The 23,242-nt window shown below is 43.6% G+C and overlaps 1 protein-coding gene across 3 annotated transcripts in view; it reads right to left on the bottom strand.

Moving 5' to 3' along the window:
- The window catches only part of fig4a (FIG4 phosphoinositide 5-phosphatase a), a 96,847-nt gene that overhangs the window by 23,393 nt on the left and 50,212 nt on the right, over nt 1–23,242 (bottom strand). For all 3 annotated transcript variants that reach the window (XM_071413028.1, XM_071413030.1, XM_071413029.1), the window contains 7 exons: nt 20,074–20,119; nt 19,782–19,930; nt 19,487–19,653; nt 6,116–6,254; nt 4,683–4,741; nt 4,319–4,466; nt 3,467–3,553 (listed from right to left, as the gene is read on the bottom strand). In XM_071413028.1, the coding sequence (XP_071269129.1) occupies nt 3,467–3,553; nt 4,319–4,466; nt 4,683–4,741; nt 6,116–6,254; nt 19,487–19,653; nt 19,782–19,930; nt 20,074–20,119 (795 nt within the window). The remainder of the gene's footprint in view (nt 1–3,466; nt 3,554–4,318; nt 4,467–4,682; nt 4,742–6,115; nt 6,255–19,486; nt 19,654–19,781; nt 19,931–20,073; nt 20,120–23,242) is intronic.

The following is a 23,242-nucleotide window of genomic DNA, read 5'->3' as shown; positions in this document are numbered from 1 at the left end:
CAAAGAAAACCATTAGTAACACACTACGCCGTCATGGATTAAAATCCTGCAGCGCACACAAGGTCCCCCTGCTCAAGCAGGCGCATGTCCAGGCCCGTCTGAAGTTTGCCAATGACCATCTGGATGATCCAGAGGAGGAATGGGAGAAGGTCATGTGGTCTGATGATTCAAAAATAGAGCTTTTTGGTCTAAACTCCACTCGCCGTGTTTGGAGGAAGAAGAAGGATGAGTACAACCCCAAGAACACCATCCCAACCGTGAAGCATGGAGGTGGAAACATCATTCTTTGGGGATGCTTTTCTGCAAAGGGGACAGTACGACTGCACCGTATTGAGGGGAGGATGGATGGGGCCATGTATTGCGAGATCTTAGCCAACAACCTCCTTCCCTCAGTAAGAGCATTGATGATGGGTCGTGGCTGGGTCTTCCAGCATGACAACGACCCGAAACACACAGCCAGGGCAACTAAGGAGTGGCTCCGTAAGAAGTATCTCAAGGTCCTGGAGTGGCCTAGCCAGTCTCCAGACCTGAACCCAATAGAAAATCTTTGGAGGGAGCTGAAAGTCCGTATTGCCCAGCGACAGCCCCGAAACCTGAAGGATCTGGAGAAGGTCTGTATGGAGGAGTGGGCCAAAATCCCTGCTGCAGTGTGTGCAAACCTGGTCAAGAACTACAGGAAACGTATGATCTCTGTAATTGCAAACAAAGGATTCAGTACCAAATATTAAGTTCTGCTTTTCTGATGTATCAAATACTTATGTCATGCAATAAAATGCTAATTAATTACTTAAAAATCATACAATGTGATTTTCGGGATTTTTGTTTTAGATTCCGTCTCTCACAGTTGAAGTGTACCTATGATAAAAATTACAGACCTCTACATGCTTTGTAAGTAGGAAAACCTGCAAAATCGGCAGTGTATCAAATACTTGTTCTCCCCACTGTACATTAGGGGGGAGAAGAGAGGTTAGGCAGCAGGACAGAGGGGAGTGGAGAGAGGGAGAGAGAGAGGTTAGGCAGCAGGACAGAGGGGAGTAGGGGGAAGTGAGCGAGTGGTTAGTGGGGAGGGGAGAGAGGTTAGGCAGCAGGACAGAGGGGAGTAGGGGGAGGACAGAGGGGAGTAGGGGGAGGGCAGAGGGAGAGAGATAAGTTAGGGGGAGGAGAGAGAAGTTAGGCAGCAGGACAGAGGGGAGTGGAGAGAGAGAGAGATTAGGGGGGAAGAGAGAAAGGTTAGGGGGGAGGACCGAGGGGAGTAGGGGGAGGGCAGAGGAGAGAGAGAGGTTAGGGGGGAAGAGAGAGAGGTTAGGGGGAGGACAGAGGGGAGTAGGGAGGTGGAGAGAAGGAGAGAGAGAGTAATCAAAGCGTTGTCCTCTCTCTACAACGGATGGACAACTCCACTCTGGATGCCTACATAACACTCCAGTAGAGAACGATACCGGACACTCAATCATTCATTAAAAGGTTGCGCTTTGATAAATAAACCCATAAACAGCCATTGACTGGTTAAAGGAACAGGAGTAATACATGCCCTTTATAGTAGTTCAATATTCATACTAACACACGTAATTGCTCAACAACTAGGTGTTATTGAAGGTTTTCAAGAAGGTAAAGAGGTGGTGTGTGTGTGTGTGTGTGTGTGTGTGTGTGTGTGCTCACATGAGTCAGCTAATGGAAGATGAGTGTCTTGTTTTTGGGCCACGGCTTCCAGATACACGTGTTGAGACACAGAAATATACAAACGCACATAAACAACACACACACACACACACACACACACACACACACACACACACACACACACACACACACACACACACACACACACACACACACACACACACACACACACACACACACACACACACACGAGCGAACAAAGAGAAGCGCACCCACGTCATGATTCTTTACTCCAAACGGGTGGCGGTTCGTGTGCAAAGTATATGATTACAGTGAGAGTAGTTTCTAAATGTACCAAAGTATTTCACTACCGTTCAAAAGTTTGGGGTCACCTCGAATTTTCCTTGTTTTTGAAAGAAAAACAATTTTTTTGTCAATCATTTCTAGATTATCTACATAGGTGTACATAGGCCCATTATCAGCAACCATCACTCCTGTGTACCAATGGCACGTTGTGTTAGCTAATCCAAGTTTATACTTTTAAAAGGCTAATTGATCATTAGAAAACCCTTTTGCAATTATGTTTGCACCTCTGAAAACTGCCTAGAAGGCCAGCATCCCGGAGTCGCCTCTTCACTGTTGACGTTGAGACTGGTGTTTTGCGGGTACTATTTAATGAAGCTGCCAGTTGAAGACTTGTGAGGCGTCCGTTTCTCAAACTAGACACTCTAATGTTCTTGTCTTCTTGCTCAGTTGTGCACCGGGGCCTCCCACTCCTCTTTCTATTCTGGTTAGAGACAGTTTGCGCTGTTCTGTGAAGGGAGTAGCACACAGCGTTGTACGAGATCTTCAGTTTCTTGGCAATTTCTATCGCGGAATAGCCTTCATTTCTCAGAACAAGAATAGACTGACAAGTTTCAGAAGAAAGTACTAAAGTTTCTGGCCATTCTGAGCCTGTAATCGAACCCACAAATGCTGAATCTCCAGATACTCAACTAGTCTAAAGAAGGCCAGCTTTATTGCTTCTTTAAATCAGAACAACAGTTTTCAGCTGTGCTAACATAATTGCAAAAGGGTTTTCTAATGATCAATTATCCTTTTAAAATGATAAACTTGGATTAGCTAACACAACGTGCCATTGGAACACAGGAGTGATGGTTGCTGATAATGGGCCTCTGTACGCCTATGTAGATATTACATTTTTAAAAATCTGCCGTTTCCAGCTACAACAGTCATTTACAACATTAACAATGTCTACACTGTGTTTCTGATCAATTTGATGTTATTATAAATGGACTTTTTTTTGTTGCTTTTCTTTCACAAACAAGGACATTTCTAAGTGACCCCAAACTTTTGAACGGTAGTGTGTGTCTCTGTCCCTCTCTCTCGCTTTCTGTCTTTTGTAACAAGCTGCCATATTGTGTCAGTCTGCTTGGAACCTGTTTCTAATGTATTAAGTGTGTATGTTTAACTTGTGTTACCATTTAGTTAGCTGGTAAATAAATAATTAAACCAATTTGTGTAGTACTGAATCATAAGTAAGGCTGGGGATTTTGCAGATGCAGGAGGTTACGACTGTTCAGAATGTCGATATGATACGAAGTTACGATTAATACATTGACTGTTTATAGATGTGTTAGGTTAAGACCTTTAGAGTTTAATTTGGGAGATGGTAACTCTTTAAAGAACCGCTCTTGTGGTGCCCCAGATCCTAATGAGTTAATTGTTACCTGATTAATTGAATAAAGTAACAATTAAACATAGTTAGGTGATAAGATAAATAACAGTCATCACAGTCATCAGACTAATTAACGTAAAGTCACGACACACGCGAGTAGAGTACACTCACCCAATCACAGCAGATTTCCCAGTCTCCTCTGGCTTGCGCACAGTGAAGGGGCTGGGGTCCACTCCTACCGTCTTGGGCATCAACTCCCTTCAAACAGAGAGAAAATAATCACCACATTATTATCCCAGGAAAAACACATCATAGTTAACCTCATGTCTGCACCCAGATCCAAATCTCTTTTGTCTCTCTGCAACAGGCATATGGTGAGTACACCAAACATTAGGAACACCTTCCTAATATTGGAGTTGTGCACACCCATGGAGTTGCTGACCAAGAAGACTGTGAATGTTCCTGAGTGGCAGAGTTACTGTTGACTTAAATCAATTGAAAATCTGGCAATCTAGCAAAGATCAATAACCAATTTGACAGAGCTTGACCAATTTTGAAAACAATAAGGGGCAAATGCTGCACAATCCAGGTGTGGAAAGCTCTTACCCAGAAAAACTCACAGCTGTAATCGCTGCCAAAGGTGCTTCTACAAACTATTGACTCAGGGTTTGAATACCTTTATAAGTGAGAGATTTCTGTAATTAATTTCTAATTATTTTTAAAAAATCTAAAAACATGTTTCTGCTTTGTCATTATGGGGTATTGTGTGAAGATTGGTGAACAAAAAATCCCCATTTAATCCATGTTGAATTCAGGCTGTTACACAACAACATGTGGAATAAGTCAAGCAGAATGAATACTTTCTGAAGGCCCAGTATATAATACCTTCATTGTCAATTTACAATTATAATATTTTTGCTCCAGCCAGTATTCAGACATCTCATTGTATGAAAGTAAAAAGCAACATGGTTAGCCATTACCCAGTGGATATTGATGTAACTGTCTGCAGGTCAGGGTACCTACCGTGCAGAGTTGGTCATAGCTATGCAGAAGGTGTCGTCAAAGGAGGTGAGTTCGTAGGGTTTGAAGAACTCTGTGTAGGTATCGATGCTCTCGTCGTAACGGTTCACTCTCCTCACCCCTACCTTCTTCATATTCTCCTCACAGGGAACTGGAAGCACACACACACACACCCTGATTAGGACACACACGCATATCAGGACACGTCACACTAACATATTGTACATACAATGCTCATAGTGTACACACAATCACACACACCGTGAAATTAGAGAAAAGTATATTCTTTTCATTTATGTCGGTCATGATTTTGGCTTTGAGACAAACTTTACTTTCCAACCCAGATGTGTGTATGTGTAATAGATACCTTCATCATAGGGCAGAGGCAGGTAGGATAAGATCCCCTCCGACCACCAGTACGTATAGCTAGAGAGAAACACACAACAAGGATTAGCTAACAGCGTTCAACATTATGATAAACGCAAGTTTCCGTAAGGTTTGCATTCCTTACATTCTCTACCTTCACTGCCATAACACCAATGAATACCGTACTTCCATAAGCCAGTTATGAAACTAGGATTCAGCTCGACGACAGCCTAACAACTAATACATCATCCCTTTAATTCAACAAAGTCCAGTTTGTGCAAATAAATACAGCAATTATAGGGAGTTGTGTGGCTGGTTGAGAGGAAAAAGACTGACTGCAGATTTCATTTCTTCAGATAATAACAGAGCCATCTTGGCCTTTGTAACTGAATGGTGGAGTGGCCACAGCAATCTGGGTCTGTCATTATGACAGCAGCACAACCACAAAGAGTTGACTGAACACAGGCAGGCAGGTAGGCAGACAGATCTGGGTCAGAACATACGAGAAGAGAAAGGGAAAGAGGGAGTGAGAGACTGGAAGACAGAAAGAGAGGAGAGTGAAAGACAGTGAGAGGGGGTGAGAGGGCATCAAAGTAAAAATAAGAATGAGAGTGAGAGCGAGAGAGAGCGGTAGTAGAGGTCTGCTACCCTACCCGAGCCAGACGGGCCACGACATTATACATGGGGTTAGGGATGGGTAGGGACTGTTTTGTCATCAATAACTACAGTACGGGCAGGTCACTAACATTTTGAACCTGTCATATCTGACTAAGATCATAACATGGTGTCAGAAGTGATTCAACTTCGTCAAAGATAGGAGAGATTATTTAACAGAAAATAAAATTTTTCCTTGAGCTGTCTGAGTTGAGTGATAAAGTATCTAACTGCTCTCCTGTCTCTTCATTGAGCAGAGCGGCCCAAGCGGAGCCATTGCTATGGATACTCAAGAGCAGAGCGAGCCGCGTGCATGGAGCCAGTGACAGACAGAGAGGAGCAGCGAATGGATTTACTAAGAGAGGAAGTTACTTCTGATTTTGGGTTTTGGGCAGGGCCTTAAATTTGCCAGAAGCAATCAGGCCTGGGTAGGGTAGGGCCTGAACATCGCGGGCATGGTTAGGGCTTGGCTTAAAATTCATGACTGCAGGGCTAGAGGGAGCGAGGGGGTGGAGAGGACGTGAAATAAGAAAGAAAGAGACAGAGCGAGTGGGTCAGAGAGAGGGACCAAGAGAAAGAGATGGAGAAGAGAGACACTTAAATCATAAAACACACACTCAGACAAGCTTCAGCATGCGCACGCACACACACACACTGCTGTTCTGCAGGTAAGCCCCCCCCCCCTAAAAGAAACACAGATGCAGCTGGTAATCTTGTCCAAGTGATCTCCCACCAGGCATATCAGCGTGTGAGTACGCATCTGCCGTGGTGTGTGTGTACCTGCGCCTGTCGTGGGTCAGTGCCATAGAGTTCCTCTGGTGCAGGTAGAAGTCAGTGGGCAGCTCCCAGAGGTGAGGCTTAGACTCTGACGGCTGGTACACCTGCAGAAACAGGTTGATGGCATCCTGCCGGTCTGCATCTGAGACAGAGAGAGAGAGTCACAGAGACGACGATACGATAAGCACAATATGTACAAGACCGAGGTGGAAGTAACAGGAAGTAAATGTATCCTTTGTGTCCACATCACTAAGGAATTAACACAGTCCACACACACAGTTATGAAGAGGGCACGACAGAGCCTCTTCCCCCTCAGGAGGCTGAAAAGATTAGGCATGGGTCCTCAGATCCTCATAAAGTTCTACAGCTGCACCGTTGAGAGCATCTTCACTGGCTGCATCCCCGCTGGGTAGGGCAACTGCAAGGCACCCGACCGCAAGGCGCAACAGAGGGTGGTCAGTACGGCCCAGTAGATCACTGGGGCTGAGCTCCCTGCACATCGACTCAGTACTGGTACTCCCTGTATCTAGCCATGTTATTACCTCGTACCCCTGCACATCGACTCAGTACTGGTACTCCCTGTATCTAGCCATGTTATTACCTCGTACCCCTGCACATCGACTCAGTACTGGTACTCCCTGTATCTAGCCATGTTATTACCTCGTACCCCTGCACATCGACTCAGTACTGGTACTCCCTGTATCTAGCCATGTTATTACCTCGTACCCCTGCACATCGACTCAGTACTGGTACTCCCTGTATCTAGCCATGTTATTACCTCGTACCCCTGCACATCGACTCAGTACTGGTACTCCCTGTATCTAGCCATGTTATTACCTCGTACCCCTGCACATCGACTCAGTACTGGTACTCCCTGTATCTAGCCATGTTATTACCTCGTACCTCTGCACATCGACTCAGTACTGGTACTCCCTGTATCTAGCCATGTTATTACCTCGTACCCCTGCACATCGACTCAGTACTGGTACTCCCTGTATCTAGCCATGTTATTACCTCGTACCCCTGCACATCGACTCAGTACGGGTACTCCCTGTATCTAGCCATGTTATTACCTCGTACCTCTGCACATCGACTCAGTACTGGTACTCCCTGTATCTAGCCATGTTATTACCTCGTACCCCTGCACATCGACTCAGTACTGGTACTCCCTGTATCTAGCCATGTTATTACCTCGTACCTCTGCACATCGACTCAGTACTGGTACTCCCTGTATATAGCCATGTTATTACCTCGTACCCCTGCACATCGACTCAGTACTGGTACTCCCTGTATATAGTCAAGTTATTTGTACTCGTCATTGTTATTCACTGTGTATTTCTTCCTCGTGTCACTTTTTCTTTCTTTAACTCTGCATTATTAAAAAAGTACACGGATGTAAGCATTTCACGTTAGTCTACGCCTGTGACAAAAGTGAATGTTCTACAGTAACAGAAAGTAAATGTTCTATAATAACAGAAAGTAAATGTTCTATAGTAACAGAAAGTAAATGTTCTATAGTAACAGAAAGTAAATGTTCTATAGTAACAGAAAGTAAATGTCCTATAATAACAGAAAGTAAATGTTCTATAATAACAGAAAGTAAATGTCCTATAATAACAGAAAGTAAATGTCCTATAATAACAGAAAGTAAATGTTCTATAGTAACAGAAAGTAAATGTTCTATAGTAACAGAAAGTAAATGTTCTATAATAACAGAAAGTAAATGTTCTATAGTAACAGAAAGTAAATGTTCTATAGTAACAGAAAGTAAATGTTCTATAGTAACAGAAAGTAAATGTTCTATAGTAACAGAAAGTAAATGTTCTATAGTAACAGAAAGTAAATGTTCTATAGTAACAGAAAGTAAATGTTCTATAGTAACAGAAAGTAAATGTTCTATAGTAACAGAAAGTAAATGTTCTATAATAACAGAAAGTAAATGTTCTATAATAACAGAAAGTAAATGTTCTATAATAACAGAAAGTAAATGTCCTATAATAACAGAAAGTAAATGTTCTATAATAACAGAAAGTAAATGTCCTATAATAACAGAAAGTAAATGTCCTATAATAACAGAAAGTAAATGTCCTATAATAACAGAAAGTAAATGTCCTATAATAACAGAAAGTAAATGTTCTATAATAACAGGAAGTAAATGTTCTATAATAACAGAAAGTAAATGTTCTATAATAACAGAAAGTAAATGTTCTATAGTAACAGAAAGTAAATGTTCTATAATAACAGAAAGTAAATGTTCTATAATAACAGAAAGTAAATGTTCTATAGTAACAGAAAGTAAATGTTCTATAGTAACAGAAAGTAAATGTTCTATAGTAACAGAAAGTAAATGTTCTATAATAACAGAAAGTAAATGTTCTATAGTAACAGAAAGTAAATGTTCTATAATAACAGAAAGTAAATGTTCTATAATAACAGAAAGTAAATGTTCTATAGTAACAGAAAGTAAATGTTCTATAATAACAGAAAGTAAATGTTCTATAATAACAGAAAGTAAATGTTCTATAATAACAGAAAGTAAATGTTCTATAGTAACAGAAAGTAAATGTTCTATAATAACAGAAAGTAAATGTTCTATAGTAACAGAAAGTAAATGTTCTATAATAACAGAAAGTAAATGTTCTATAATAACAGAAAGTAAATGTTCTATAATAACAGAAAGTAAATGTTCTATAGTAACAGAAAGTAAATGTTCTATAGTAACAGAAAGTAAATGTTCTATAGTAACAGAAAGTAAATGTTCTATAATAACAGAAAGTAAATGTTCTATAGTAACAGAAAGTAAATGTTCTATAGTAACAGAAAGTAAATGTTCTATAATAAACAGAAAGTAAATGTTCTATAGTAACAGGAAGTAAATGTTCTATAGTAACAGAAAGTAAATGTTCTATAATAACAGAAAGTAAATGTTCTATAATAACAGAAAGTAAATGTTCTATAGTAACAGAAAGTAAATGTTCTATAGTAACAGAAAGTAAATGTTCTATAGTAACAGAAAGTAAATGTTCTATAATAAACAGAAAGTAAATGTTCTATAGTAACAGGAAGTAAATGTTCTATAATAACAGAAAGTAAATGTTCTATAGTAACAGAAAGTAAATGTTCTATAGTAACAGAAAGTAAATGTTCTATAGTAACAGAAAGTAAATGTCCTATAATAACAGAAAGTAAATGTTCTATAATAACAGAAAGTAAATGTTCTATAATAACAGAAAGTAAATGTTCTATAATAACAGAAAGTAAATGTTCTATAATAACAGAAAGTAAATGTTCTATAATAACAGAAAGTAAATGTTCTATAGTAACAGAAAGTAAATGTCCTATAGTAACAGAAAGTAAATGTTCTATAGTAACAGAAAGTAAATGTTCTATAGTAACAGAAAGTAAATGTTCTATAATAAACAGAAAGTAAATGTTCTATAGTAACAGGAAGTAAATGTAATTATTCTGTAGTGTTGGTCAGTTGGCTCAGATTTGACCTTAAATCAGACTACAGACTTTAAGGTGCCCACGCGGTCATTTTGGAGACAGATAAAATAGAAGAGGAGGATAGAGAGAGGAAGACAAATCATCTAATACAACTACATGTACATTAAAGGCTCCAGGGACTCCTGTGATGAATGGATCACTGAGGGGAAAACATCATTACAACCAGACGGTTTGGAGGTGTGGCAGATGGGTGCTGCAGAGATCAGCGTTCGGTCGTCTGCGTGTCATCGTTCGGTCGTCTGCGTGTCATCGTTCGGTCGTCTGCGTGTCATCGTTCGGTCGTCTGCGTGTCATCGTTCGGTCGTCTGCGTGTCATCGTTCGGTCGTCTGCGTGTCATCGTTCGGTCGTCTGCGTGTCATCGTTCGGTCGTCTGCGTGTCATCGTTCGGTCGTCTGCGTGTCATCGTTCGGTCGTCTGCGTGTCATCGTTCGGTCGTCTGCGTGTCATCGTTCGGTCGTCTGCGTGTCATCGTTCGGTCGTCTGCGTGTCATCGTTCGGTCGTCTGCGTGTCATCGTTCGGTCGTCTGCGTGTCATCGTTCGGTCGTCTGCGTGTCATGTGTTGTACCATGTTGTGGTGACGCGAGGTGTGATTGATTAGGTTTCCACACCTCCCTCTCTGCTGCGCAGCCCCATACTAACGCACTTAAGGGCCAAGGCGGGTAATTAGCTGCAAAACCAGGGTGTTTGGCAGCAATTACAGGCTCTTTCTATCTCTCTCCCTGGTCATTTCTAGAAGTAAATTTCATCATATTCAATAAATAAATAAGGAGTTAATGTCACACTATGGAGGAATACACGCAGCCACAAACATCAAGGAGAAGAAAACATGTGGTTTTACATTTGTGTGTGTGTGCTCGGTGTGTTAATTGTACATTGGAGGCAGGTTAGTGTGTGTGTGTGTGTTAGAGCTTGTGTTCCTTTAATTCAACACTATTGTTTCTCTGTTCTGTACATCCTCCACAGATGCAATAGATTCCGCATGTAGAATGTGATGTCAATGCTATACCTGTCCTTCTCAGTTATATACTTTAAATAACTGTTGTTTTGAGAAAGGGGTTACAGCTCAAGGGAAACACTGAAAAACAGTTGTGGAGCTGGCGTGTGTGTGTGTGTGGTCTCCATCATGAAACATGACATTTTTAGTGAAGGACCCTATGACATCATACACAGGTGAGCTCCAAAGCTCACGTCCGGCCAAAAGTGTGACATGACCTTGAGAGTCAGTGAGGCAAGAGTAATATTGGGGCAATGACTAAATAAAAACATTAGCCTTGCCTGTGTGACTGAAATCACACACCGTCCCTGACCCACACAAACAGCCTGTATCATCAGGAACAGTGTGAGAGGAGAGGGATGATGAGGGGGAGAAAAAGAAGAATGGGAGGAACCCAGAGGAAAGGTAGAAAGGCAAAACAAGTATTGCCGTGAAACCGACCATTTTGCATCTTGTCACATGCTTCAGTCACCACTGACAGGTGCACAGGCCGTACACATCAGTTTCCAAGAAAGACACCTGACGTTTCAAAGAGATTTACAAGGCAGAAGGTCCCTGGGCTTTATACCTGTTCTATTAAGAAGTTGCCTAAGGACTAAAGGTAACGTGGAACGAAGTTGATCACAAATACAAAGTCACCAATGTCTTTGTTATGCAACTATTGCCAACCAAGGATAAAAAGATGCTTCAAATGAAAACCGAGATGACCGCATTAAAAGAGAACTGTATAGACTACAGGCCTATATATTTCAATCAATCCTATTGAAATACATTTCATGCTAATTCAATTGAGTTGTATTTTGCTCATTGTAGGCTACAGTCTGAAATCGTGTCTCAATATATTTCATGGTGTAGCATGTGCACATTTTTATATGGTAATTATAGGGTAATGCCTATGAGCATTACAATAAGTCGCCTCAATATTTGCAGCCATAGGTGATAATATCTCTCTAGAAGCTGATCTGTCAGTATTGTGGAATTATCCTCCTAATGTTTTAAGGTAGGCCAAGATTTTAACTGAGGAAGCTGATCCGAGAGCAGCGCTGCTTGTCTTTCGATCACATGCCTCAACTACACACTTCTCTCTGTGTGGAGTTTTGGGAAACGCATGTTACATCTTCGGTGGTTGTAAGAACGATGCATCGCTCAAACACTCGTAAGCCTAAGTTCCATCGCTATCGGGAAACTGGGTCCTGAATACACTGCATAATTTTACAAAGTGGGGTTATGACTATATTCTTGAAGCTTTACAGCATGGTTATCGAATCACTACCCATCAACAGTAAATGCAGCCCATATCAAAATGCCAGTTACTATCTAGAGAATACTATAGGGAATTAGATCAAGCTACTAGAGGTTTGTTAGTCATCTACAGTAATTATGTCATGTTAAAACATTATTAGTCACTCGTCCTCAGTGAACAGAAAGCACAGAGCTTGGAACATCATTCAACTGTTGGTAATACTGTGCAGTGCATTCGGAAAGTATTCAGACCCCTTAACCTTTTCCACATTTTGTTACATTACAGCCTTATTCTAAAATGGATTAAATCGTTTTTTTCTCTCACTTCCATCTACACACAATTCCCCATAATAACAAAGCAAAAACAGGTTTTTAGCTACAAGCTTGGCACACCTGTATTTGGGGAGTTTCTCCCATTTTTCCCTGAAGATCCTCTCAAGCTGTCAGGTTGGATGGGGAACGTCGCTGCACAGCTATTTTCAGGTCTCTCCAAAGATGTTAGATCGGGTTCAAGTCCGGGCTCTGGCTGGGTCACTCAAGGACATTCAGGGACTTGTTCCGAAGCCACTCTTGCATTGTTCTGGCTGTGCTTAGGGTCTTGGTCCTGTAGGAAGGTGAACTTTCACCCCAGTCTGAGGTACTGAGTGCTCTGGAGCAAGTTTTCATCAAGGATCTCTCTGCACTTTTCTCCATTTATATTGCCCTCAATCCTTACTAGTCTCCCAGTCCCTGCAGCTGAAAAACATCCCTACAGCATGATGCTGCCACCACCATGCTTCACCATTGGGATAGTGCCAGGTTTCCTCCAGACGTGACGCTAGGCATTCAGGTCAAAGAGTTCAATCTTGGTTTCATTAGACCAGAGAATCTTGTTTCTCATGGTCAGAGTCCTTTAGGTGTCTTTTGGCTGTCATGTGCATTTTATTGAGGAGTGGCTTCTGTCTGGCTACCATAAAGGCCTGATTGGTGGAGTGCTGCAGAGATGGTTGTCCTTCTGGAAGATTCTCCCATCTCCACTCTGCTAGAGTGACCATCGGATTCTTGGTCACCTCCCTGACCAAGACCCTTCTCCCCACGATTGCTCAGTTTGGCAGGGTGGCCAGCTCTAGGAAGAGTCTTGGTGGTTCTAAACTTCTTCCATTTAAAAATTGAGGTCACTGTGTTCTTGGGGACCTTCAATGCTGCAGAAATGTATTGGTACCCTTTCCCAGATCTGTGCCTCGACACAATCCTGTCTCGAAGCTCTACAGACAATTCCTTGAACCTCATGGCTTGTTTTTTGCTCTGACATGCACTGTCAACTGTGGGACCTTATATAGGCAAATTATGTCCAATCAATTGAATTTACCACCGGTGGACTCCAATCAAGTTGTAGAAACATTTCAAGGATGATCAATGTAAACAGGATTCACCTGAGCTCAATTTCAAGTCTCAAAGCAAAGGTACTGAATACTTTTGTAAATAAAATCTGTTTTCACTTGTGTAGATTGATGAGGAAAATGTTTTATTTAATCAATTTTAGAATAAGGCTGTAACGTAACAAAATGTGGAAAAGGTCAAGGGGTCTGAATACTTTCCGAATGCACTGTATGTACTTCAGCCAGAAAACAAATGTGCCGCCTAGAACAGATTGAATTGCAGACGTTTTCAGCTCTAACAATGTTCCAACATTCAACTTGGACACGATACTGTACAGGCTCAGCTAAGAACATGTAACAGCTCTTTCTCTCTTATGTCAGTTAGTCCAATCTTCTTTCAACATCTTGCCATAAATTGAAGAACAAAGTAAAATAAACAAGAGTAAGCCTATGAATGAATAAAAACCCTCAATTACAGTTAAGAAGAAAGATGGAGTTCAGAATAGTCTAATAGGGAGACAGACTGTTGGGTTGAGAGGGGTAGGAGAGAGATGCTACAGTAAGAAAAACCAAATGAGTTGTTTTAGCATTAGTGACGACAACGAGGGTGGTGACTCAACACAATAACATAAGAGGAAAAGGAAATGTAATCATGGGAAATAAGCACTGTGACAGTCTGATCCCATCCTCAGTGGCACAGTAGTTTGGCCTTTTCACTTCTTTCTTCTTCTTTTCTTTTTTCTCTCCATCTTTTTGGGAACCGAGTGCTGTGAGGGATGAAGCGTAAATCATAGTCCACAGATGGTAAGACGCGTTAGTCCCGTGTCCCATTGTGACATAGCTACGCCCGAATGCGCACCTCCCCACAATTCCCAAACAGCGTGGCTCCGGTACATGTCCTCGAATCATTTGAATGTGTTGACAGTTGGGGAACAACACTCCTTCAAATGACTGGATTCAGCTTTTTCAGCCACACCCGTTGCTGACTGGTATATAAAATCGAGGAAACAGCCATGCAATCGCCATAGACAAACATTGGCAGTAGAATGGCCATACAGCAGAGCTCAGTGACTTTCAACGTGGCACTGTCATAGGATGACACCTTTCTAACAAGTCAGCCCTGCTAGAGCTGCCCCAGTCAACGTGCTGTTACTGTGTAGTGGAAACGTCTAGGAGCAACAGCGGCTCAGCCGCAAAGTGCAAACGCGTTCTCTGGAGTGATGAATCACACTTCACCATCTGGCAGTCCAACGGATGAATCTGGGTTTGGCGGATGCCAAGAGAACGCTACGTGCCCCAATGCATAGTGACAACTGTAAAGTTTGGTGAAGGAGGAATAATGGTCTAGGGCTGTTTTTCATGGTTCGGGCTAGGCCCCTTAGTTCCAGTGAAGGGAAATATTAACGCTACAGCACTCAATGACATATGGCATACAATGACATTCTGTGTTTCCAACTTTGTGGCAACAGTTTGACACTGTACAGACTAAGTGCACAAAGCGAGGTCCATACAGAAATGGTTTGTCGAGATCCATGTGGAAGAACTTGACTGGCCTGCACAGAGCTCTGACCTCAACCCCATTGAACACTTTTGGGATGAATTGGAACGCAGACTGCGAGCCAGGCATAATCTCCCAGCATCAGTGCCCGACCTCACTAATGCTCTAGTCCCTGCAGCAATGTTCCAACAGCTAGTGGAAAGCCTTCCCAGAAGAGTGGATTTTGGAATGAGATGTTCGACAAGCATTCTTTTGGACATGTAGTGCAGCTTGACCTGCGCTGAGAATTCGAAAAGTATGAACGTCAACGTACCAATATTCTAGAACAATGATGGACGCTTAAGGGTGGGATAAGTGTCAGCTCTGTCGTACTAACCGTCAGGCATAGATGACACATCTGGGTTAACCAGCATTCAGTCTAACTGTTACTGGCCAATCAAAATGATCCTGTATCTATATTAGCCTGATGACAGACATTGGTTGGTGCAGGGAGAGCAGGGTGTGTGAGGACAGAGGAAGACAGTGACTTACCACTCGACATCACACACAGAGATGTTGCAATTGACTTCTGCAGCCAAAAGAGAAGAGGAGTTTCTTGTGTCGACTCTTGATGAAATGCTCTACTCAAACCCAAAAGGGCAAAGGGGTGGGTTTAATGTGGAACGTTAGTCTTGAACGTGCTAACACACACACACGCTCACTAACAAATACCTGGCCACAACACTGACATCAAACTGATTCCCACTCAGCGAACGAACGAGTTAGAGTGGCTCCTCATCCTCTCACAGGCCCCTGAGGCCCTCTTTTCTCCCACTCACTCCATCGCAGCCAGGCCCCAGCAGATCTCATTGTGGATATCTTATATGACGCCTGGGGTTCTGGTGTACGTCATTTCTGAACACTAATAACAATGAGGATAGTTTCATCCTGAACTAGAGAACAGTAAAGTTTCATTGCCACCACAATCAGATGACTGTGTGTGTGTGTGTGTGTGTGTGTGTGTGTGTGTGTGTGTGTGTGTGTGTGTAGTCAACACAAGGTAAATTACATCAACCTAGGGAGGCACGGAAGATTTTCATATAAAAAGATCAGGACCCAATAACAGAGATAATAATAATCTCATCCAAAATAAACAATTATTTTCCTCCATATTCCAATAATACCATTTCTCCATTTAGGCCTAACTGTTTTGTTTTTGTATTTATTATGGATCCCCATTAGCTGCTGCCAAAGCAGCAGCTACTCTTCCTGGGGTCCAGTAAAATTAAGGCAATTACTGTTGACTGGATTATTCCCATGATTCACTTGGATTGAGTTAAACTAAACATGGTCCCCAGTAAAACACTCCAGGGTCACTTTCCTCACTAAAGTTTGAGGGAGACAGGAAGTAATGTGTTAGTTGAAGAGGAGAGAAGCCATTTTGTCCCCTGTAGTGTCAGTGTGACTGAAGGGAGATATTTTTTTGTTTGTTAATTTAACCTTTATTTAACTAGGCAAGTCAGTTAAGAACAAATTCTTATTTACAATGAAGGCCTTCCCCGGCCAAACCCGGACGACGCTGGGCCAATTGTGCACCGCCCTATCGTTACCAGGATATGGGTCCTGTGGTGCTGGTAGACTGAATGTTACACTGGGGGATGTCATGAGGATGTATAATTCAACGTCGTGAAGGAAGCCTAATTTTATCATAATTAGTGTGGAGGTGGGCGAGGGTGTGTGTGTGTCCATGCAAATGTAATGCATGCGTGTGTGACTGTGGATCTTTGTACGTGTGAGGGTGATTCAGAAGATAGTGCTCTGGGAGACCGAGGAGGGTTTCTACAGCTCTGTTGTTAAATCTTCCAGCAACAGGAGATGTAGGACACCGAGACGAGGGGAAGCCTTCTAATCAACCCCATGTCTACAGTGTTCTGAACAGCAAAGGGCTGTGAACTAAAGGGATTTAAAGGGAGAAAGGGAACACTTCTAAGCCAAGAACACCACGAGATGCACTTAGTGCTGTGTATAGTAGATTTTCCTGTGTTTTATATGCTCCGTTCTGAAGTATTCCAAGGCAATAGAGTTCTACCCATAGAATTAGAATAGTCAATTAATAGGATCTCTATGGTTCCACCCCTCTGCTCTAACTCTTCCCCACAATGTCGTGTCCTCAAACAATGTAGCTGGTAAATACAATAAATAAATCAGTACTGGACACATTTACAGTGGTTGATTTATTAGGGTCTTTATGGCAATGCTGAAGACTGATGTGAAGAAGGGGGATAATGTATAGCTCTCTACACAGTGTTTTTCTACCAGAATAATTTACAGCAATTAGTCTCCACTAATGCAAACTGTGTGTGTGTGTGTAATCCCGTGGGAGAGAGATAGGTTGTGTAAACATCACATGATGTATGACATTATTATGAGGTTGCCACTCGCCATACGCTGGGTCTGCAAACTCATTATAGATTTTATTTGAAATGTAACTAAGGAGTTGGGGGGGGGGGTCACATTATCTGACAGAGAGAGCATAGAGGTAGTGGGAGCAATGGTTCAACAGTAGTTGGAGAAGTGGAGGGGATGAGGTGGGGGGGGTGGGTGAGGGGAAAAGGTAGAGTGGATGAGGATGGGGGTGAGGAGGGGAGAAGGGAGAGTGGATGAGGAAGGGGGCGGGAGAAGAGGGGGTGAAGAGGGGAGAAGGAAGAGTGGATAAGGAGGGGGCGGGAGAAGAGGAGGGGGGCGGGAGGAGGATGAGGAGGGGAGAAGGAAAAGTGGATAAGGAGTGGACGGGAGAAGAGGAGGGGGCAGGAGAAGAGGGGGTGAAGAGGGGAGAAGGAAGAGTGGATGAGGAGGGGGACGGGAGAAGAGGAGGGGGGCAGGAGAAGAGGGGGGCAGGAGAAGAAGGGGTGAGGAGGGGAGAAGGAAGAGTAGATGAGGAGAGGGACGGGAGAAGAGGAGGTGGGCGGGAGAAGGGAAGGTGGGCGGGAGAAGAGGAGGGGGCGGGAGAAGAGGAGGGGGCGGGAGAAGAGGGGGACGGGACAGGGAAGAGTGGATAAGGAGGGGGGAAGGAAGAGTGGATGAGGGGGACGGGAGAAGAGGGGGTGAGAAGGAAGAGTGGATGAGGAGGGGGACGGGAGAAGCGGAGGAGGGCGGGAGAAGAGGGGGCGGGAGAAGAGGAGGGGGCGGGAGAAGAGGAGGGGGGCAGGAGAAGAGGAGGGGGTGAGGAGGGGAGAAAGAAGAGTGGAAAAGAAGGGGGGTAGGAAGAGTGGATGAGGAGGGGGGTGAGGGGACGGGATGAGGAGGGGGGAGAGGATGAGGAGGGGGGAGAGGGGATGAGGATGAGGAGGGGGGAGAGGATGAGGAGGGGGGAGAGGATGAGGAGGGGGGAGAGGGGATGAGGATGAGGGGGTGAGGGGATGAGGAGGGGAGAGGATGAGGGGGGTGAGGGGATGAGGAGGGGAGAGGATGACAGGGTGAGGGGATGAGGAAGGGAGAGGATGAGGTGATGAGGGGGTGAGGGGATGAGGAGGGGTAAGGAGAGAGGAAGAGTCACTAGTGGATGAGTAAGCAGTGGTGTCATAAGGACAGGGCAGGGGTGAATGGAGTATGTGTGTGTGTGTGTATTTAGGGGAAATAGAGGGATCCTGAGTGAGTGTGTTGCCGTAGTAACAATACAGGGGTGATGAGTGAGTGGTATGAAGTGGTAATACCTCGGATGCACCGTTACCTCGGAGACACTACTACCTACATAAGAAATCTCAAACTAGGGCTGTCAAGAGAGACTATCTAAAATCAGGAAGCCTGAAAAGAATTTGCAATGGTAAAAGTATTTTTGTTATGACAGATAATGTGTGTGAGCATGTGGGTGTGTGTGCATGTGTGTGCTTGTGTGCATGTGTGTGCTTGCGAGCATGAGACACCATTCTGTGTACTTCTGGCCCTTCTTTGGACACTGTGTTAACAAACCTCCAGACGAGTTTCAATGCCATACAACTCTCCTTCCATAGCCTCCAACTGCTCTTAAATGCAAGTTAAACTAAATGCATGCTCTTCAACCAATCGCTGCCGCACCTGCCCGCCCGTCCAACATCACTACTCTGGACGGTTCTGACTTAGAATATGTGAACAACTACAAATGCCTAGGTGTCTGGTTAGACTGCAAACTCTCCTTCCAGATTCACATTAAGCATCTCCAATCCAACATTAAATCTAGAATTGGCTTCCTATTTTGCAACAAAGCATCCTTCGCTCATGTTGCCAAACATACCCTCGTAAAACTGACTATCCTACCGATCCTTAACTTCGGCGATGACATTTACAAAATAGCCTCCAACACTCTACTCAGCAAATTGGATGCAGTCTATCACAGGGCCATCCGTTTTGTCACCAAAGCCCCATAGTTTTTTTTCTCCTTTGCACCCCAGTATCTGTAATTGCACATTCATCTTCTACACATCTATCACTCCAGAGTTTAATTGCTAAATTGTAATTATTTCGCCACTATGGCCTATTTATTGCCTCACCTCCCTAATCTTACTCCATTTGCACACACTGTATATATACTTTTCTATTGTGTTATTGACTGTATGTTGCACCAATTTGTAAGTCGCTCTGGATAAGAGCGTCTGCTAAATGACTTAAATGTAAATGTAAATTCCATGTGTAACTCTGTGTTGTTGGTGTCGCACTGCTTTGCTTTTTCTTGGCCAGGTCGCAGTTGTAAATGAGAACTAGTTCTCAACTTGCCTACCTGGTTAAATAAAGGTGAGATAAAAGTGTGTCCGTGTCTACCTGAGAAAGCGTTGCTATAGTAACGGGACAGGGTCTGCATGATGTCTTTGGAGTGCTGTGTCCAGGGGGCTATCTTCCGGTAGGTCTTCACCCTGTGGACCAGCTGGGAGCCCCCGTACTGCAGAGACAGGGTGTCCCCATGGTCTTCATACAGTTCCTCAAACAGCCTGAATTGGGGAGGGGGGGTAAAGGTCACACAAGGTCAGAGATGTCAACAGCATTTTCTAATTACTTATGTCAACTTTTAGAAAATGTTTAAGTGAGTCTCAGAGGCGAGAGTAGAGTAGGGTTTTACCTAACACAGTCCGTGTCGAACTGCAGCTTGGGCTTGTCAATCATGCCCAGAGCGTAGAGCTGATAGGCCAGAGCACACTTCCCCACCATGAACTGGGCCGTGTTAGTACGGTCCAGACAGTCCACACAGTTCGTCCTCAACACACCTGTCTGAAGATGGGAGAGGAGAGCTCAACAACAACAAAACATTTGAATGTGGGCGCTGATAAAAGACGTGCATCATCTCCACCTTCAGGTATCCATGTCAACAGCCACCGCTTGCTTAGGTGTGTACGGTGTGTAATATACCGTACCTGGACACGCCCACTTGAGGTGAGACTTCCCCCAAGATCTCCCCACCTGAGGAAAGAGAAAACTCCTTTAATCAATTAAACACTGAGTATGCTTGTTGTACTTTTATACTCCTGCAATGCACATTAATTGTCTAGAGACGGCACAACTCAAAGTTTCTGAATCTGAACACATTTAGGACTGGTGCATCGAGGAGTAATTATCCAATGCCACAAAGCACTGTATGATGAAAACCAGAGAAACATCGGCCCTACTACCCATAGCATCTCTTTCCTCTCCAAGATTACCATCCCGTCCTCTTTGCTTATCAATTTAGGTCACTCTAGGCTTGCTTCATTGCCAGGTGTATCTAGCCCCTGGCTTGTATGCAAAGCATGATATGCTAATGTCAAAATAATGAACCCCTTTTCTCCCCAATTTCGTGATATCCAATTATGATCTTGTCTCATCGCTGCAACTCCCCAACGGGCTCGGGAGAGGCGAAGGTCGAGTCATGCGTCCTCCGAAAAAGCACCCGGAAGCCAGCCGCACCAATGTGTCGGAGGAAACACTGTTCAACTGATGACGGAGTCAGCCTGCAGGCGCCTGGCACGCCACAAGGAGTCGCTAGAACGCGATGAGCCAAGTAAAGCCCCCCCGGCCAAACCCTCCCCGGACGCCGCCCTATGGGACTCACGCTCATGGCCGGTTGTGACACAGTCTGGGATTAAACTTGGATCTGAAGTGATGCCTCTCACTCATTATGATGGCGTCGACAGGAAACACAGAAACATGGCTCTCTCAGGATATGTTGTCAGAATCGGTTCAGCCACCGGGCTTCTCCATGCAACACGCCGACAGAGATAAACACCTCTCTGGGAAAAGATAGGGGGTGTATGCTTTATGATTAACGACTCATGGTGTAATCATAACAACATACAGGAAGTCAAGTCCTTCTGCTCACCCGATCTAGAATTCCTTACAATCAAGTGTCAGCATTTTACCGACCAAGATAATTCTCATCATGTATAGTCACAGCTGTGTACATTCCCCCTCAAGCAGACACCAAGATGGCCATCAAGGAACTTCACTGGACTATATGCAAACCATACATCCTGAGGCTGCATTTATTATAGCCAGGGATTTTAACAAAGCAAATTTGAGAACAAGGCTACCTAAATTCTACCAGCATATTGATTGCGCATGCGCAATACCCTCGACCACTGCTACTCTAACTTCCGCGATGCATGCAAAGCCCTCCCCCGCCCTCCCTTCAGCAAATCCGACCACGATGCCATTTAGCACCTTCCATCTTATAGGCAGAAACTCAAACAGGATGTACCAGTGACGAGAACCATTCAACGCTGGTCTGACCAATTGGAAGCCACGCTTCAAGATTGTTTTGATCACGCGGACTGGAATATGTTGAGGTCAGCATCAGAACAACATCGACCTATACACTGGCTCGGTGAGTGCTTTTATAAAAAAGTGCATTGGAGATGTTGTACCCACTGTGACTATTAACACCTACCCTAACCAGAAACCGTGGATGGATGGCGGCATTCACGCAAAACTAAAATCACGATCCACCGCATTTAACCACGGAAAGAGGTCTGGGAATATGTCTGAATATAAACAGTGTAGCTATTCCTTCCCCAAGGCAATCAAACAAGCTAAATAACAGTACATGGACAAGGTGGAGTCGCAATTCAACAGCTCAGACACAAGACACAAGGCAGGGTCTAAAGGAAATCACGGACTACAAAAATAAATCCAGCCACGTCACAGACGTCACGCTTCGAAACAAACGAAACACTTTCTTCGCCCGCTTTGAGGATAATACAGTGCCACCATCGCGGCCCACTAACAAGGACTGCGTCCCCCCCCCCCTTCTCCATGGCTGATGTGAGTAAAACATTTAAACGTGTTAACCCTCGAAAGGCTGTTGGCCCAGGCAGCATCCCTAGCCGCATCCTCAAAGCATGCGCAGACCAGCTGGCTGGTGTGTTTAAGGACATATTCAATCGCTCCCTATCCCAGTCTGTTGTCCCCACATGCTTCAAGATTGCTACCATTGTTCCTGTACCCAAGAAGGCAAAGATAACTGAACTAAATGACTACCGCCCCGTAGCACTCACTTCTGTCATCATGAAGTGCTTCGAGAGACTAGTCAAGGATTATATCACCACCTTACTGGCCAAACTAGACCCACTTCAGTTTGCATACCGCCAACAGGTCCACAGACGACACAATCGCCATCACACTGCCCTATCTCATCTGGACAAGAGGAATACCTATATAAGAATGCTGTTCATTGACAACAGCTCAGCATTCAACACCATAGTACACTCCAAGTTCATCATCAAGCTGGAGGCCTTGGGTCTCAACCCCACCCTGTGCAATTGGGTCCTGGACTTTCCAACAACGACGAGACAGACTAGAGGGAGGAGGTGAGGGAACTCGGAGTGTGGCGTCAGGAAAACAACCTCTCACTCAACGTCAAGAAAACAAAGGAGATGATCCTGGACTTCAGGAAACAACAGAGGGAGCACCCCCCTATCCACATTGAAGGGACAGCAGTGGAGAAGTTAGGAAGTTTTAAGTTCCTGGGCGTACACATCACAGAACGAGGCTGAAGAAATGTGGCTTGTCACCCAAAACTAGAGGTCGACCGACTTAGATTTTTCAACGCCGATACCGATTATTGGAAGACCAAAAAAAGCCGATTCCGATTAATCGTGCCGATTTTTATATATATATATATATATATATATATATATATATATGTAATAATAACAATTACAACAATACTGAATGAACAATAAACACTTATTTTTACTTAATATAATACATCAATAAAATCAATTGTCTCAAATAAATATTGAAACATGTTCAATTTGGTTTAAATAATGCAAAAACAAAGTGTTGGAATAGAAAGTAAAAGTGCAATATGTGCCATGTAAAAAAGCTAACGTTTAAGTTCCTTGCTCAGAACATGAGAACATATGAAAGCTGGTGGTTCCTTTTAACATGAGTCTTCAATATTCCCAGGTAAGAAGTTTTAGGTTGTAGTTATTATAGGACTATTTCTCCCTATACCATTTGTATTTCATATACCTTTGACTATTGGATGTTCTAATAGGTACTTTAGTATTGCCAGCCTAATCTCGGGAGTTGATAGGCTTGAAGTCA

The sequence above is a fragment of the Salvelinus alpinus genome, chromosome 8, assembly GCF_045679555.1.
Source record: "Salvelinus alpinus chromosome 8, SLU_Salpinus.1, whole genome shotgun sequence".
NCBI lineage: Eukaryota > Metazoa > Chordata > Actinopteri > Salmoniformes > Salmonidae > Salvelinus > Salvelinus alpinus.
Note: the sequence above shows the minus strand (reverse complement) of the source record. Positions and strands in the feature narration are given on the sequence as shown.